This window comes from Mercenaria mercenaria, chromosome 11 (assembly GCF_021730395.1).
Source record: "Mercenaria mercenaria strain notata chromosome 11, MADL_Memer_1, whole genome shotgun sequence".
Lineage (NCBI taxonomy): Eukaryota > Metazoa > Mollusca > Bivalvia > Venerida > Veneridae > Mercenaria > Mercenaria mercenaria.
Window position 1 is genome coordinate 54,293,944 of NC_069371.1, and position 18,501 is coordinate 54,312,444.

The window sequence follows — 18,501 nt, forward strand, 5'->3', positions numbered from 1 at the left end:
GTCAAGACAGTTTTCATGTCGTCCCTTCGAAATATTCTCCCTGCACAAAAACACATTTTTGAAGGCTTGCTGTCCATAACCTAATGCTGCAAAGAGGTCTCTCCATTGAATACAGGTGAGACACTGAAAATGTTTAGAAACAAGGGTTCTAATGACATAGGTTTTTCTGCGAGCATTTTCTGTAGCAGGGGAAATAGAAAGAAGTCGTAGAGACGACTAAAGTTAGGAGAATAAGGTGGGTGTTCAAGTTTTTCTTGCTCTAAGAATGAACTGTACAATTTAATTTTTGTGGTCGGACGCAATGTCATAAAAAAGCTGTATGCTTTTCAGATATTTTTTCAAAGTTTTTCAGTGTCTCAACAGTTTTCAGTGTCTCAACAGTACACTAAGGGTGACTACTTTGCAGCATTTACGTTATTGATAGCAAGACTTGAAAAAAAGTGTGTTTCTGTGCATGGAGAGTACTTGGAAAGGATGACGTGAAAACTGTCATGATCTAATCTTATACTTTGGCGTTTATTTTGATAGGAATTTTGACAGCTGTAACTACTTGATTTTTTGTAGAACTTGTTTGTGATGGTGTTACTCTCTATGCAACGTATTTGTACAGCAGGGCCAATAGAATCGAGGAATGTGGCATATAAAACACTCTTGGCACTTTTTTTGTCCATTTTGCAATGACCGGCCTCAGTTAACGTCTACTCGGCTATATTTGTTATTTATGCGTCGCTCACTGATAAACCCAAATTCCATCCCAATCTTAACTTGGGATTACATTTTTTTCAGCATTTTTTTGCGCGATCTACGCGCTTGGAATTTTGGTCTTTTTTTCAATACATGGGGGCACATAAAGCACAAACCAGCTTTAATTTCAAATTGTCAATCAGAATAGGATAGGCGATCCCTTCTTAAAAACACTTACAGTGTGAACTATTTGAAAATAGTATATCGATCATCTTCTTCTACCATACACCTATTTGGCAGCAAAGGGTTATTTTAGTTGCTGCAGTAACAGATCTGACTGACGATTACTGTCTTGAAGACCATATTAACCCCCTTGAATTTTTTAAACCCAACGAAAAACTGTTCGTAACGTCACAACAGACCGAATTACTATGGATACGATACAATTCAGAAAATATCTCTTTTAAAGACATTATGCATTTTAATAGACCTGTTAGGGCGGGATTTCACGACAGTCTACTATTATTTGCATAAGTCAGAGATTAACCCCGCCCCGCCAGGTCGAATAAAACGTAAAATACACACACAAAAAACTCGGACTTAATGTAAGCCCAGATTTCTATGTTTTCTTCACGTTTCAATATAGCATTTAGACTGGCATCAGTCGTTAGAGTCATTGAATGTAAAGCACCTGGCCATAAAATCAATCCTCTCTGATACCACTTTCTAAAAAAAATTACAATATCTCTTGCCTCTGTCTCTAACTTGTTGAGATGAGCCTAGAGAGAAAATGTTTTTCTGAGAAAATAATTTAGTGTCAGTGTGAAGAAATTAATATTATTACAGACTATTTGATCTCAACAGACTTTGTAAGTCTATATAGCATTGAAATATAGCCACTATGTATGAGTAGCATTGAAATGTAGCCACATGTGTACGAGTGTGCATAATTCAACAATTGATAACTTTATCATTTGCAATTGGATTAAATCAGTATTTCTCAGGTATGCTGAGTAAACATCCGTTAATAAGTATATCAAACTCACGTACTATTATGTAGTGGTTTCTTTGGAAGACCGTTAATGACAGAATTTATTGAATCACCCTCTTAGAACTCTGATAGACTTAACAAAACAATTCAAAACCTTGTATATTGTACTGTTAGAGAAAATTTACCACTTTGTTTTCTGCTACTAAAAGAGGCACTTAATTCTTTTATAGCAGCTTTGCAGTAACTTTATATATAATATCAGTGAAAAAAACGTACTTTTTCATGTTCAAATTAAATACGTTTTCGCTATTTATTTTAGATGGTAAAAATTGTGAGTGGAAACAATATTTCATTATAACTACAGGCATACACTGGTACAAAAATAGGATGAATATTGTTTGTTAACAGTATACTATTCTTTCTGGCATTACTTTGAAAATGTATCACAGTGAAATAATTCTTTATTTAGATTTTCGGATGCTCGTTTCTGGTAGTAAGAAACTAAGTCAATTTGACAACCTTGAACAGTAACTGAATAACGTAAAGCCGTGATTATAATTTAGCGGCAAATGATTTTCCAAGTTTCTTGAATTAGTGCAAGCGTCTGAAAATTTGAATTAATGAGTGATAATCTACATAGAAAATATATTATTTCTCTATATATGAAATTGTTGTTGAAATATTTGATTTACAGGAATAGCGCTACTTTTAGTTATAACTCAATAATGATGTTTTTGTGATACATGTATCTGTGTAGATAGCCTGAAATTTCTGTATGTGTAAAAAGGTTAGCGATCCGTTTTCAATGATACATGTATATATAATTTTCGAATGAAGCTGCCTGAAAGGTTAGCATATTATGTTATTTGTTGAAATTTGTACAGTCTCAAACCATTGATGAATATGTCTTTTTGACAAACGTTGAAACTAGTTCATCTTCGACCCATTTTAGCCGCCTATAACAGATTTTTTTTTAAATAATACTTATTTCGGTATGTTAAAGACGGTATCTAATATAATGTTTGTTATTTACCCTGATATGTCTTTTGTAAGTATTGTGCGGCATATTTCGTTGCAAAGTATAAATGACCGTAATTTTGACATAAACAGTAATTCATTAGTGACGCGTCCCTTTTTAGGACTACAATTTCTATCTAATGATTTCATCCATTTTTTAGAGAATGATATATTTACAAAACCATTGTTTCTAAATAGCTAAATCTTTAAGAATTATGCCAAGAAATTGTTTATTTGTAAAAAGTAAATTTTGTAAAATTTTGAAGGTCGGAAACACTACACTAGTGATGATTTTCGCATTTTTAGGTAAGATTGTCATCAGCAGTCTTAGTTTTTCTTTAAAATTATACTGGTGATATTTTATCTTATATATAATTTTTTCAAAAGCAATATACTGGATTTTGAGAATTAGTTTGAATATATCACTGAAAAAATATTTTATTAGTTAAAAGGGACATTTTCCTCACAAGAAAATAGAACTGTTTTCTCAGCTCATCATTAATGCAATAAAAATTCTATTTCCAGACACATCTGCTGTAGTATTGAGAACTTCTTGTGTACAGTAGCTAGGATTGTCCAACAAATTACAATATTTTAAGAACGTTTTTTGTGCATTTTGGCATATTTTAGCAGTTTAGCACTTTTAAATGCGTAGCGTAAGCGATGTATTTAGAACGAACCTGACGACCCATATTTTGAGGGTTGTTTTTAATTTATTGGTCAAGATTTACAAGTGAGCAAAAGTACAGGAAACTTCCGTAAAGGAAAGGGAACAGTAAATGTTGCTTAATTGCTTTACTTCCTCTCTTGAATATGTAGAACTGTAAGCAAGTGTGTCATTTCAAATACTAAATTATCTTGATTCATTCTTTCTTTCGAAGAAAATTCGCAGAGTGGAAACTACACTGAAGAGAGGACGAACATTGTTGCCGATTCCATTTCTGAAGATAAAGAGACGACATTCTCAACCGAGGAGTCGGAGGGCAATCCACATGTTCATGTTGATGGTGAGAAATAGGTCTTTTTGCTTTATACCGTATATGTGAGATACTGTTAGTTTTGAAAATAACAAACTCATGTTGCAACAACATTTAACAATTAAGCACATATTTCCCGAACATAAAAGGGAAATTACAACAAAAGTTTTAGTAAGAAGTCGGTAATGCTGCTGTATGTGTAAATAAAGTTATTAATATAGAAGGCTAATATTTGACAAATTGCTTTTACTTGTAGACATCAAATACTCATAAAACCAAACGTTAGCCTTAATCAGTGATAATGTTCTTCTAAACTAACAAAAGAACAGAAGTTTGCACATCTACAAAATATTGCATCTACAAACAAACAAAATGACCATTTGAAGACAAAGTTTGTATCTAAACGTTTATGGTTTTAAATATTGCTTTTGAAATAGCAAATTCGAGTAACCCTTTTTTACCTTATAACAGATAAAACCATCGACTCCCCATGGGATATTCCAGACCATATTGTCGGCAAAATTTACTGGGCCGTAATGTTACCCATGAAATGTCTCATGTTTGTATCTATACCTGACTGTCGACGTCACGGCATCTGGCGCCGGTTGTACATGTTAACATTTGCCCTGTCTATTGCATGGATTGCGGCGTGTTCTTACCTAATGGTGTGGATGGTAACAATTATAGGTAGGTTTTATGCTTCTATATTTTTTGTCGTGCTTGCTTAGTAGGTAGAGCACAAGATTATGAATGGACAGGATTGTGAGTTCGATCCTTAAGCGTGGCGTTTATTCTCATTCTACCTTTGACTCGTACGAGGAAACTGTCAGTTTACAGAACTACCGTTGACCTCAAATAAACATACAAACAGTAAACCCTCCCAAAAAACCTATATTTATTCAAAATGTCTGTGTTTTCGTTTCCACGAGTGAAACCGCCTACTTCTATCTTTAATTGATCGCACTTGACACGGGGTAATGCGAATGTGTCTCCGGTGAATAGATTCATTGTATTTGGAAGCGATATTAGCCAAGTTTGAATATTTATTAGATTATAACATGGATAACATGGTTAAATGTGAAAATTAGAAAAAAGAGTGTTAGAAGGTTAATGTTGTATCAGAGCAAACACACGCGAAATTAGAAAAAATATATTTGTGTTCAATTTTGTAGCTGAATGCAATGTTCAAGACATTAAAATTCCTATAAAATCTTTTAGTTTTCAGCTAAATCTAGTAAATTCCAAAAATTAAAATATTTCTACACAGAATGATGTAATATTTTCAATATACTGTATGTTACAGGAGATGCGCTTGAAATACCAGATACAGTAATGGGACTGACGATACTAGCAGCCGGAACTTCTGTTCCGGACTGTCTCAGCAGTGTGTTTGTAGCCCGAGATGGTACGTTGTTGACTCGCTCTATATGCTCTCGTTTCGTTGTTTTATTTACTTCTCCCAAAAGTACGTTAGTAGCCAGAGATAGAAGTTTTGTGAGTTTAGTGTGTGAAGCTATATTTAGGGTAAAACATTGGGTCTATAGCAAGTGGTGGTAGGTTTTGTCCAGTAATCGCGAAAATTTGAAAAATAGTACTAGTTGGATTTTATCATTCCTACATGTAGAAATTTTAGAGTGTCGTTTCTTTTTCGATTTTTTTTTCTTTTCACTTTTTTGTTAAGCAACGAGAGAGTCTCATGATATGCTGATATGATATATCAGCAAGCAGCTGCTTAAGTTTCGTTTTAGTTTTATTATTTTTGTTTTAATATTTACATATCTACGAATATCTTCGTAAAGTCGGTCAATTAAAAAGTAAGTTGGTAGAAATGGTGATGTTAAAATTATACTCTTTTTTCACTCATTTCCATTATTAGATTATCTTAACTATCAGATGCTGTTTATTCACTCTTCTTTAAAACTTTTTCTTTACTAAATGTTTTCTCCAAAACTTGCATGTTATTATCTAGAATGAAACGTTAAGAAATTTATCTCTACTATGTATAATGCAAATCCATTTGCACCGCCTAATTAACGTCCGAATTTTAATCTAAATTGCTTTATTTAACATCAAAGAGACAGAAGGGTGGGTTATTGTGATAAACCATTTGACGTTTTCAAAAAGCAAGTTACAGCTTATAGTATATAGCTTTTGAACTACTTAAAGATCCAATAAAAGTTGTAAATACATAATTCTTCAACCAATAAAAACAGCGGGGCTGAAATTAATATACTGCTTCACAAAAAAAGTTTCGTTACATTTCAACATAGTATTATATAGATACAATAGCTATTGTCTCTAATGACGTTTATCGGAGAAGCACCAAAGATTACTTTAGACAGGAGGTATTCATTTACCTGAATGATGATTGATTTTAGTATACGAATTTTGGAACAACTATTTATGTACAGTGCAGTTGACGGTCGTGGTGAGCTCACCCTGTTATACTTGCGGATTGATTGCCACCGCTCGATTAAACTAACACTTTGAATCAAAAAATGCCGTCTTTTTGCTGGTATATCTTCCGAAAAGTGTCAGAAATGTAGTATTAATCGCAAGGGAATATTCGAGCTTAATTTAAAAACGTCATAATTTTGTCAAGAAGTAATGAACAATGCACGGGAGACTGTGCAATCAAACAATAAATCCACACCAACGCCGAAAATCTTTTTAAAAAATATATTTCTTGTTCCAGGTTATGGAGATATGGCTGTGTCGAACTCAATCGGAAGTAATGTTTTTGATATTCTAGTGTGTCTAGGATTGCCGTGGTTGCTTGACACAACAATTGTGAAGAATGGCGACCCGCTCCTCATAAACAGTGGAGGAATAGGTTACTCGGCACTTATTCTTTTATCAACAGTTGTGTTTATGCTACTAGCAATCAATTTGGCGAAATGGAAATTAAACAAACCTTTTGGGTGTCTGTGTATGTTTGCCTATGTCGTAGTTATTGCGTTATCCTGTCTGTTTGAACTGAATGTCTTCGGTGACTTTGTCCTTGCTACCTGTGACAGGACGAAATGACGAGAGCAAAACTAAAGTGTAATTATAACGCTTTACTGGTGAACACACATGTAGCATATAACTGTGACATCTGAATGCTTTATATTTACAAATATTTGTTTACACAGCTATTCAGAGATGGTGCCAATAAGTTACTTTGTTAATAATGGACATGATATTTTTGAGATTTCAAGATCTATATACATATATTTGTTAAAAAAACGTTTGGTTATATACAGTTTGTATGTGTACTATATATTATCATTGTTACTATACCATATTTCTATTACTTTAAAGTCATTTATGTGTGACATAAAGGTAGGTCTTCTTCCTTGTTAAGACTTATTTAATATTGTAGAGACAAAAGTATATAACTACCAATTACTATCTACTATTCAGCTAGAATATTTATGTTTCCGTTTTAGGAAGTAATTATGTCAAATGGATAAACATGTGCGTTTCAATAATGTCATCGTATTTTTTATAAGATAGTGGGTACCTGCAGAATACGATGTGTTCTATTACACAGTATCATATTTCCACATTGATTTTACTGGGAAAACCTGTATTTGAGACGATTTGGAAAAAATGTTATCATGTCAGGAAGTAATCATAATTGTACAGCAAATGGTATAACTAGTAATTCATCATTTTCCACGCTAATCAAACATAATAATTATAGAATAAATTGTTGCCCCGTAAATGAGTGTAAACACTTCCATAGACATCTTCAATGAAACCAACTTGTGTGTTAGGGAAATTATAACTAAAGATTTCTTATATTTTTTTAAGGACATCTGACACATTTCTTTGTGTTAGTAATGACAGTAATTTTGATTCTATTTCTAGCATATTGAGTATTGACTAAATGTGTAATAAGTGTTACAACTTACAACTTACAACAGAATTGCGAACGTTAAAAAATGTATTGTACATAGCTTACAAAGAACTTGGATGAAGAGTGACTCGGTTAGTTATGTTTTTTGTTTGATACCTTTAAATTGTATTTACGTTTGTTAATAAATCAGCAATTTATGCAGAATCCCAAAATGCAAAAAGTGCTGGAAAAGACTTATAGTCATGTCAGCTGTAGACTGACTTTTGTAATAGTATTACGTTGTTAGTTACTTCGTCCGTGTTATCTTCGTGTAAAATAAACCGCACTGTTGTTGTTATTGTTAAGCAAATGGGTTTAAATGTTAATACAAAAAGTATTGAAAAAATACATTTACTTATCTTTTATTTTCTTTCACGCAAAATTCTTTTATATATGAAAGTTTCATATCATTGGCCGGCCAATTTTCATAACGATGACCGATTCTGCAACGACGGCCTCTTTCTAGACGTCTTTCCACAACGGTGGCTGATTTGTAACAAAAATCTGTAACTGTTCTAAGATTAACCTATTACTGACCATGTCAGACCAACCAACGTCTCCTATATTTAAAACGAAATCAACATCGAAGCTTCGGTACATTATTGCGGTATCAAACTTATGTAATGGTTTTATTTCACTCACATGACGTGATATGATAAAATTGCTGTTATTGCATAAAATCCGCTTTTTTACTGGATCCTAGCATATATCAACGAGAAAATAAAACGTTTAGTAACAAGGCAATTCACGCGAAATGCTATGTCGGGGCTGGATATTAATTCGTGTTTTGGTCGCTGTCTACTCACTTCCGAATCGGACTTCACAATTATTACGTCAAAGCGTGAAAAGGCATAGCGGCGCGACCGGAAAACAGGCAACTATTTAATGAATGTCGTCAAGGATGTACTTTTAAATCTTTGGTAACGTGTTAGAATCAAAATAATAAATCTCATTTAGTGATTTGCTGTTGAGTCAAATCATTTCCTGTCGTTCAGATGCGTATTATAATATCACCAGTGCTGCACCCTCGTGATATAATTCTTTCGCATCTGAACTCCAAACAATAATTTTATTCAGCGAAAAATCACAAAATGAGATATATTATTTCTTAAGCATTCAACATATGAAGCTATCCTGGAGAACCATAAATACGTACTTACATCGCCTTTGAAGAAGACAGGGCTTCAGAAGAAACACGACGATACAGGACAGAATACAAATAAAGTCTGGTTATATAACATGTTCCGTCAGATGAAATCAAAGAGAGAAGCGTCCAACAGGGCTGAAATTGAACAAGTCCCAACCCGAGTCATTACCTCAGTACAATTTTACCAAATATAGCTGGAAATCTGAAGTACAATCCATAAAACTTATACTTGGAAAGAATTATGTAATAACAGCATACAACCTTTCAGAACATTAAGTTATCAAAGATTTAGGAAGCACATTTTTAAAACAATAGACTTTGAAAAGATCTTTCATTGCTATTTTCGTCAGTTAACGAATTTTGTCTTTCAAACTATTTTCAAATCCTTACTATCTTAACCTGTGTTTAAACATTTCGAGAATGTGCGGTTTTGTAGAGTTTAATTAAGACAGCATACATTTGCATCGATACCCGCGTGCATGTTGATATGGGTTTAAGGGTACCAGTGTATCTGACGTCTACCGAATATTGACGTATAAAGTTACCCGAGTAAAAAAACAAGGATAGAGGTAAGTGCCATGTGGCGACTGTCCCCGTTCTGGTTCTTTGGAATCATAAGGTCCATTTAATAGAGTGCTAGAGGGTGTCGAGGGTATTGCACTTTCCATAACCTCATGGGCAGACTCGGTCAAACCGAGCCTGCTGCTATTTTATTTGCATTCTTTGCTTCCAGATCTGCTTACAGTCACCTTCTAAGAACGAAACCCTACAGTATTGTGTGTGTTAATGTGTAAATGATTGCCATTTTCGCAAATATTTACACATAATCTATATAGTGTAAGTAAAACAGTTAGACAACTAAAGCAAAATAAACAGAGGAACACAGCGGGTGTCACCTTGAAACGGTCAGTGGCAAAAACACGACTTGGGAGTTTAAACCGGTTGATGGGGCTTAACAAACGAAATTCTTAACCCTCAACTAAAAAATTTCCAAAGGAACAGGACAAGTTAATAATACTATCCCAGCAGTTTGAGTCGGCAGACTAAGAGAAACAAAATTAAGGCCCTGACGAAACAGGTCGGAAGAGATGAAAACAGGTTTAAAGAACTGACCTTCTGAAAGAACTTATGGCAATATTGATTGCGTTCATTGAAATCTTCCACATGTTCTAAAAATCTTATAAATTGAGAAATATATATCCCATAAGATATACCGCCTAAATGAAGGAAGTTTACAAACCTTAAATTAAAAGTATCCCTCTGTATGAATAACATCAGATCAAGTTCAAAATGTGTGCAACAATTTTCAGAAGTAATATGTATACACTGACGCAAGATGGGATAGCAACATCCAGAATAGTAAGGTAAAAAGTTCAAAAAAAAAAAAAAAAAACTGCTTATGTCCCCAAATGGTATAGAGGATATTTGTTTGTTTCAGTGTAAGATCACCATTATGGGATATTGAATATTTTACGAGTGGCGCAGCCTTTACGAGTCTGTTCTAGTTATCGAGCGAAATTTATGTTTTCAGTCTGAAAGTCACTGTGAAAATAACCTTCGATCTACTGACCTTAAATTTATAAGAGTCATCTACTTATCACAGATAATCATAGCGTGAAGTTTGATAACTGTAGGTCTATGTTTCTCCAGAGCAGAAGCCATTATCAATCTGAAAGTCCCTTTTTTACCTTGTCCTTTGACCTTCTGGTCCTTAAAACAATAGAGATAATTTACAGGTCACATGTAATAATTCTATGATTACTTGCTTACTGTAGGTCTAAGTTCTCAAGTTATTGAACTGAAAACGTTTTCAATCAAGTATATAACTACCAGTTAATATCTACTATTCAGCTAGAATATTTATGTTTCCGTTTAAGGAAGTAACTTATGTCAAATGGATAAACATGTGCGTTTCAATAATTTCATCGTATTTTTATAAGATAGTGGATACCTGCAGAATACGATGTGTTCTATTACAATAGAACAATAAAATTATCGCAAGCTTTTATTTCTATACATTTAACATAAAATTGTTAGGCATCTATTGCATTTACTACCATATCTTCTCTTTGATTTTAGTCAATTGCATAATCACGTAATAATTTCCCCTGTATTATATGATTTTCGCGATTAACATTTTTAACAGCTGTTTGATGTGTTTCGGCAATCGCTAAATTTCTACACAATATCGCGATTTATTAATGCCCTACATTTTAATAGACGAAAGGATTTTGTATTTTATACTTTAAATTCTCTAAGAAGGGAACCTATGACGCTTCTTCAGTTAACAAGTACTCATGCTTTCAGACAGCTACTTAGAACGAACATGTTGTTATTCATTCATTGCTCTAATGACTTTTAATCTCGAAATCAATGGTCACTGTATCTGTTACATTAATTCTGCCCAAGATGTATTGCGCTACATATGCTATAAATCGAGAAAATCTGTTGATACAGATTAATGGTTGCTTTGGAGACTCCATCAAACGTTAATCTCGGGAGAGCCATTAGAAGATGAATTGAATGGCAGTATAATTAATAATGGCGGACTGACATTGTTTTTATCTCTTATTTTACTAATGGTCGGTACAGAGATCCTGAACAACGTTCGCTGTTTTCATATGTTTTGTTAATTTTTTCTATGAGTTTGAAATTTTAAAATGTTATTTGCTTTCAATGAACTCTATATTCTGAAGGGGTACCTATATATATTGTAAAGTATTAAAATGCAATTTACATAGAAACAATTCTCCAAATTAAGTATGTGGATATATAAGACAACACATTATTTAAGAAATAATAAATATATAGCAGAACAACATCTTATTACATTTAATAATAATTAAAACCCGGCGAAGAGGTTGAACACATCCCAAGTGCATAGACATCTAGTAATTTCGATTCTGAAGTGTGTCTTATATAAGACAGTAGATCAAATATGGCAGCATTTCTTTTTCGGTTCCTGTATGCCGCCAAATAGTATGTTGACGTGATGTCAATGATTGCCATATTTTAATGAAAATAAACATACTTCATATTCAAGTAATAGTTAAATACCTATGTTTTAATAGTTTCCATGCCAAAGTTATATGAAAAGAGAGTAAAGCTTTGATAGAACATCTTTTCGCAAACTTTTTCGATCTTTGTACATTGATTCTCCACTAATAGATATGCAAATTAGTGAAAATCTAGTCCCACGTGTATATTTACTAATACAGCTGTAACAAAGTATGTTGAACCATTTACATACGTCAAACCATTGTACAGTAAGTAGAATCAGATTAAAATATAATGTGCTTGACACATTTGAGCAAATTACATCTTCTTAATGAGCTTCATATCGACGATTTTGTCTTGTCCCCAACTCGAATTCATGTTGGTATAACGTCACTTTACCTTTATGTATGACAAGCAATAAACTTAATTTCCTTACCTATTAGTTTCAAAAATTCAGTGGAAAGGCATTTTACATGGATAAAAATGAGTTTGCATAATGTGTGCCTGCTAAATTTTTGTTCCTTGAAAACCAGATAGATACGTTATCAAACTTCGGGGAAGCCAGAGAACCACATACATGAACCTAAGATGCTTTAATTTTATGTTTTAAAAAATCCACAAGTTGTTATATTTCACCATGCAATAATTAATCTTAAGATATTTTACCATGCAATTGCAAAAGCAGATATTGTCTCATAGGCGACATTATTTTATCTAAATAGATACGTTACTACTTTCCAGTCGAGTATCATATACCATTATAAGCCCATTAGAAAAATCATAAATATTTAACATTGAGACATTTTCTGTGACTAAATGTTTTTTTTTTTTTTTTTTTTTTTTTATAAATGTGACAATAATGCACAACAGATTCGTTACAGATAGATACGTTACCGAATATTATTGATCGAGCCTTTCGTTGACTTTTTCACGAGCCTTAATGATGTTTTGTGATTATTGTTCTGTCAGAGTATGAGAGGGATGCTACATGTTGTTTTGAAGTCCATTTTAATGATTATTTTACTTAAAACTGGGAGATTACACTGATTTGAATCTGATAACATGATAAGTGTATTTTTTCTACAGCTTCGTATACAATAATGAAAAAAATAAATATTCTATTTACCCTATAATATTATTTAATGCATATATGTCAATATTCGAACTTGATTACCATGATTTACAGTTTAATTAAAGAACCGTTCGTGTATGTATCTATTATCTATAATTGTAACGTTTCTATTCTATATTAAGTATTGTGTTTTACTACAGAATATGACAGGATATTCTTTTATATCTTTATCTAGAGTATAAAACTAACAGTAGATAGATATCTAATATCAATTACATCATTGAATTAGAAGCAGGACCGTGTTAGGGGCTATAATTGAAATACATTTTTATACAATATACAATTGCACTTGAATTGATAAAAGCTAAGTCAACGTTTATGCAAAAGGACAATAGATACGTTACATTAAAAATGACAGTATGTGTCCGTGTTTTAATCTAAAACTACTTTTAAAGACTTATATTGAATATTTTATAGTATTAGCGAGTTAACTAGTTTTCATTGCTCATATTTTCTTTCTTAATCATTTTGTTTGAATATAATATAGATACGTTACCATGTTTTGACCTTTGATTACAAATTGTCGGAATTAAAGCCATGTTAACATTTTTGTTCAGGCTATGTTCTTATGTCGGTATCTAGACATAAAACGTCGGCTGTATGCTTTCATTTGCACATAAAAAAAACAACATAGACGAACTGATCAATTTGAAAATAGAAACTTTAACATTATTTTGTATATACTGATAGAAACTGAAAATATTTCTTCGAAAATGTACATTAGACCATTGCTTTTGCAATTTTTTGAAAGAGAGTTGTGTGAATGTAAATCACAAGCTAAGTAAGACACATATGTAGTGTATATATTGTAGTATTCTTTGATAACGCGAGAGTCTTAGCTTAGCTGTAGACGCATAATAAATGTATATTAAACCTTCAGTGGTGTTGTTTCTTAAATGGTGTTAGTATTATAGACTGAGACTTTATAATTGGCGACGAGGATAAATTAAAAGGATATATTAACTGGATGTTAATAGACATAATTTGGATTAAATTCTGATATTACTTTTGGATTAAATTCTGTTGCACGAAATGGCGAAAGCTGTAACCGGTGTCAATTCGCTTGAACCCTTTTACTGTAAAGGTGAACCTTCAACGTTAACACCGAGATGGACTCGCTGGATACGCGGATTTGAACTGTTTTGTGTAGGAAAATGACTTACAGGGAGCTTTACTGTTGCATTGTGCTGGTTTGGAAGTCCAGGACATATTTTTCACGATGGAAAATACAAGTGATGAAAAAGATTATGATATTTCAAAAACGTTGTCAGGTTAGTACTCATATTGAGACATATGAATTTCGACAGCTGTATCAAAAAGATGACGAATCAGGAGACCAGTTTGTGGTTAGACTACGACACAGAGCAGAAACTTGTAATTTTGGTGACTCTCGAAATGAACAAATCAGGGACCAAATCATTGAGAAATGCAAATCAACAAGTTTGAGAAAGAAATTCTTAGAAAAAAGAAAAGATCTCACTTTGGAAACTTTGCTAGAGCATACGAGAAGGCAGATGTTCAAGCCAGATCTATGGTAATCCCATGAAATTCACAGACAGGAGCAATAATCAAAAACATCGAAAAACCAAAGTCAAAAGGAGTCAAAAGTAGAAGCACACAAAGATATTGTATGTTTCAGATGTGGATACAAAGGACACAAAGCAAAAGATCCAAACTGTCCGGCTAAAAATAAAAATTGTAATAACTGTGGGAAAATTGGACATTTTAAATCCAAGTGCAAAGCCAGAAAACAGGAAAAGTGGAAATATAAAGTAAGATCGGTGGACGACGAAAGCGATGAAGATGAATTTACCTTTGGAATCAATTCGATATTTACATGTACGACTATCAAATTTGATGTGGGTGGTATAAATCTGAATATGATTATAGATGCAGGCTGCACAACAAATGTCGTGGACAGAAAAACATGGGAATTCCTAAATTCGAGAAGAATAAAATGTATTTCGGAAAAACGTACCAAAAAATTGTACCCGTATGGGACAAGGAAATCATTGGGTGTAGCAGGTGTAGTTTTCGCAAATGATTTATACATGAACAAAACACTAAAAGAAGGATAATCTCTTCTTGGGTTTAATACAGTCACAGAATTAGGGATTTTGAATACCATGAGACAAATAATTGATTTGCCACCTGTTGCAAAGAACTTCCCAAAGTTGTTTGAAGGAATAGAAAAACTGAAGGATTTTCAAATAGATGTTCCGATAGATGAAACCGTTACACCGATAGTTCAGCAACTGCGACGAATTCCTTATCAGATGAGGGACAAATTGGAAGCAAAACTGACAGAACTCGAAAGTCTAGACATTACTGAAAAAGTACAAAGTCCCAGCAACTGGGTAAGCCCAATTTCATGTGTTCCAAACGGCGACGACATTCGACTGTGCGTGGACATGCGGAGAGCCAATGAGGCTGTAAAACGAATTAGGTTTCCAATACTTACGGTAGACGAGGTGATCCAAAACTTCAACAACAGTCAATTTTTCAGTAAACTGGACATAGCTCGTGCATACCATCAATACGAACTTTCCGAACAATCAAGGGAAATAACTACATTTACAAAACATTTGGAACATTCAGGTACAAACGATTAATGTTTGGTATATCATGTGCCCCGGAAATGTATCAAATGACGTTACAAAAAATATTGCAAGGTTGTGAAGGTGTTCACAATATTTTAGATGACACAATTGTCCACAGTGAAACGAGAGAACAACATGATAAAAGGTTAGAGAAAGTGTTGTCAGTTTTACAGAGTAAAGGATTGACCCTTAATAGAGAAAAGTGTTAATTTTATAGGCCAAAGCTTACGTACATGGGCCATGAGTTGTCTGGAAAAGGCATTGGACCGACCAAGGTCAAGGTTAAGATTATTTTAGAAGCTAGAGAACCGCAAAACGTAAGTGAATTGCGTAGTTTTCTTGGATTAGTTCAGTATAGTTCTAGGTACATACCGGACTTTGCGACTGTGTCAGCGCCGTAACGCGAATTATTGCGTAAGAATACCACGTTCCGTTTTGGTGACAGGCAACGGATAGCTTTTCAAGAGTTAAAGAATAGATTAGCTAGAGCCGAAACTCTAGGTTAATATGACAAAATGCCGAAACGAAAGTCATAGTCGATGCTGGACCGGTAGGTTGCGTCGCTGTCCTAGTTCAGAAACAGAAGGGAGAATACCGTGTTATCTGTTACGCATCGAATAGTTTGTCTGATGTAGAACGTAGATACTGTCAGACTGAGAGAGATGGACTTGCGTGTGTTTGGGCTTTAGAGAGATTTCATCCGTGGTTGTACGGTATTGAGTTTGAGTTCTTACCGATTGTAAAGCATTAGAGTACATATATTCTGATAGATCGAAACCTAGTGCATGTCTAGAACGCTGGATTCTGAGGTTACAACCTTATATATTTAAGGTGAGACACATAAAAGGTACTCAGAATATTGCTGATATGCTTTAATTAGGCTTGTTACAAATCAGGCCACTGATACGCTTGATCACGCTGGTGCTTACGTGAAGTATTTATAGCCAGGGAATCGACTCCAAGCGCTATGACGACGCGTGAAATTGAAAAGGCATCGCGAGATGATGACGAATTAACTGCTGTTCGTGAGTGCGTATTGTCTGGAAAATAGTCAAAATCCGAGAAATTGAGGCAATATCTGACAATAAGAGATGAACTCTGTGTCATAAGTTATATAGTTCTGCGTGGAACTAGATTTCTCGTGCCCGAAATCTTGCGAAAATGCGTTCTACGGTTGGCTCATACAGGACATCCTGATATATCAATGAAAGCTCATATCAGGACAAAAGTATGGTGGTCTGGTGTAGACAATCAAGTCGAACGTTATTGTAGATCTTGTCATGGTTGTCAGTTGCAACATAACCTGAGGAAATGAGTAGAACTGCTATGCCGACCGCGGCATGGCAACATTTGGCTACTGATGTGTTAGGACCAGGTGATTACATTCTTGTCTGTATTGATTACTACAGTCGATTTTTCGAAATCGAAATAACAAAATCAGTTACATCCGAGAAACTTGTTACTATTCTCACAGAATGGTTTGTTACTCGCGGTTTACCGTTGTCAGTCAGGACAGATAAGGCCAATGTTTTGTCAGTGATTACTTCCGAAATAGTCTTAGAAGTAACGGGATTAACATAGGCGTAATACTCCGCTATGGCCTGTGGCAAATGGAGAGGTCGAACGCCAAAATCGGTCAATACTGAATTTCCCAGTCTGAGAAGCGTGACTGGAGATCCGACTTAAATGATTACTTAATGATGTACCGCAGTACGCCACATACAACAACGGGGGCAAGTCCTGCCGAATTGCTGTATGGTAGAAAAATTCGGACGAAAATACCAGAATTTTCACAATTTTATCCGGAGGATAGTGAAATACGTGACCGCGATTCTGAGAAAAAGGGAAAAGAGAAGGTATATGCAGATGAAAAACTCGACGCGAAATCAAATGATATTATTTCTGGCGATACCGTGCTTGTTTAACAGAACAAGTCAAATAAACTGGACACGCCGTTTAGTATGGATACACATACAGTTGTTGACAAGAACGGCAAAAGTGTACTGATTGCGTCAGATATCAATGGTTCGAATACCGCAGAAATGTTACTCATGTCAAGAAGTATGAGTCAGACCAGTCTAAGTTAAATACTGGGCCATGTACAGAAGAAAATAGTGTTGAAATTTGTGACAAAACTGAAACTGCAATTAGAGCTGAAAATGGGTGTAATGAAACAATGACTGCAAGTGACGTTAACACCGATGTACTCCCAGAATGTATTTCCTTATATCACCAATGTCAATGTTGCAGGTCATTTCTTGTTATCAGGTTCTGTAAAATTAATCGATTATAAGTATATATATCTATACTACACAGTTTAATTAAAATGTTTAATTTCAGAAAATTACAAAATAAATCTGTTTAAGGAAAAACCTCAAAAGATGTCCGAAGTGATTTCTGCAACCTATGATATCTGTTTACTCATATTCAATATGTCTATAAACCTATGTCTATATAATATATATAATTATATATGCTTATCCTATGTGCTGTTTAATGGTTTGCAACGTATACCCAGCCTTGGACAGCTTTAACCAGACACATGCTATTTGCTACTACAGTATATATGCTATTATTCTTACGTGCTTTTATATCAGTATATATTTGTCATTATAGATCTAAGTCTCGCATGTCTTACTATGCATTTTATTTCATAGCTCCTTTTATTAGGTTGCACATGTACATAATGTTGTTAGGCTTAAGATAAGATAAGATTTATTTTGAGTCGGCAAGACAATTACAAGTAACATAAGCTCTGATGAGCTTTTTTAACCGACTATATAACAAGTGTAGGTTAACAAAAGCAAAGAGTTATAAAAATGTATTTCATACTTCTTTGACAAAAGTAAATAGGCTACAAGTAAGAAAGGATGATTTACAACATAAAATCTATGAGAAACATGCTAATCCTTCCAACTTTGGTTTAACTGCATAAAAGATGATTTAGTTACAATTTGACCAGGAATATGGGGCAAAGGTGTCATAGTTAAAAATATCTTAAGAAATCAGAATATCACTCAAATCAGATTTAGCATCTTTTTCATAGAGCAACTCAATAATCATTAAATGAATA

The 18,501-nt window shown here is 33.9% G+C and overlaps 1 protein-coding gene across 2 annotated transcripts in view; it reads left to right on the forward strand.

The window, feature by feature from the left end:
• Window positions 1–7,900, forward strand: part of LOC123531664 (sodium/potassium/calcium exchanger 3-like) — a 101,329-nt gene extending 93,429 nt beyond the window's left edge. For both annotated transcript variants that reach the window (XM_045312829.2, XM_045312830.2), the window contains 4 exons: window positions 3,574–3,699; window positions 4,141–4,356; window positions 4,973–5,074; window positions 6,365–7,900. In XM_045312829.2, coding sequence (XP_045168764.1) covers window positions 3,574–3,699; window positions 4,141–4,356; window positions 4,973–5,074; window positions 6,365–6,696 — 776 coding nt within the window. In that variant the 3' untranslated portion in view covers window positions 6,697–7,900. The remainder of the gene's footprint in view (window positions 1–3,573; window positions 3,700–4,140; window positions 4,357–4,972; window positions 5,075–6,364) is intronic.
• The last annotated feature ends 10,601 nt before the right edge of the window (window positions 7,901–18,501 follow it).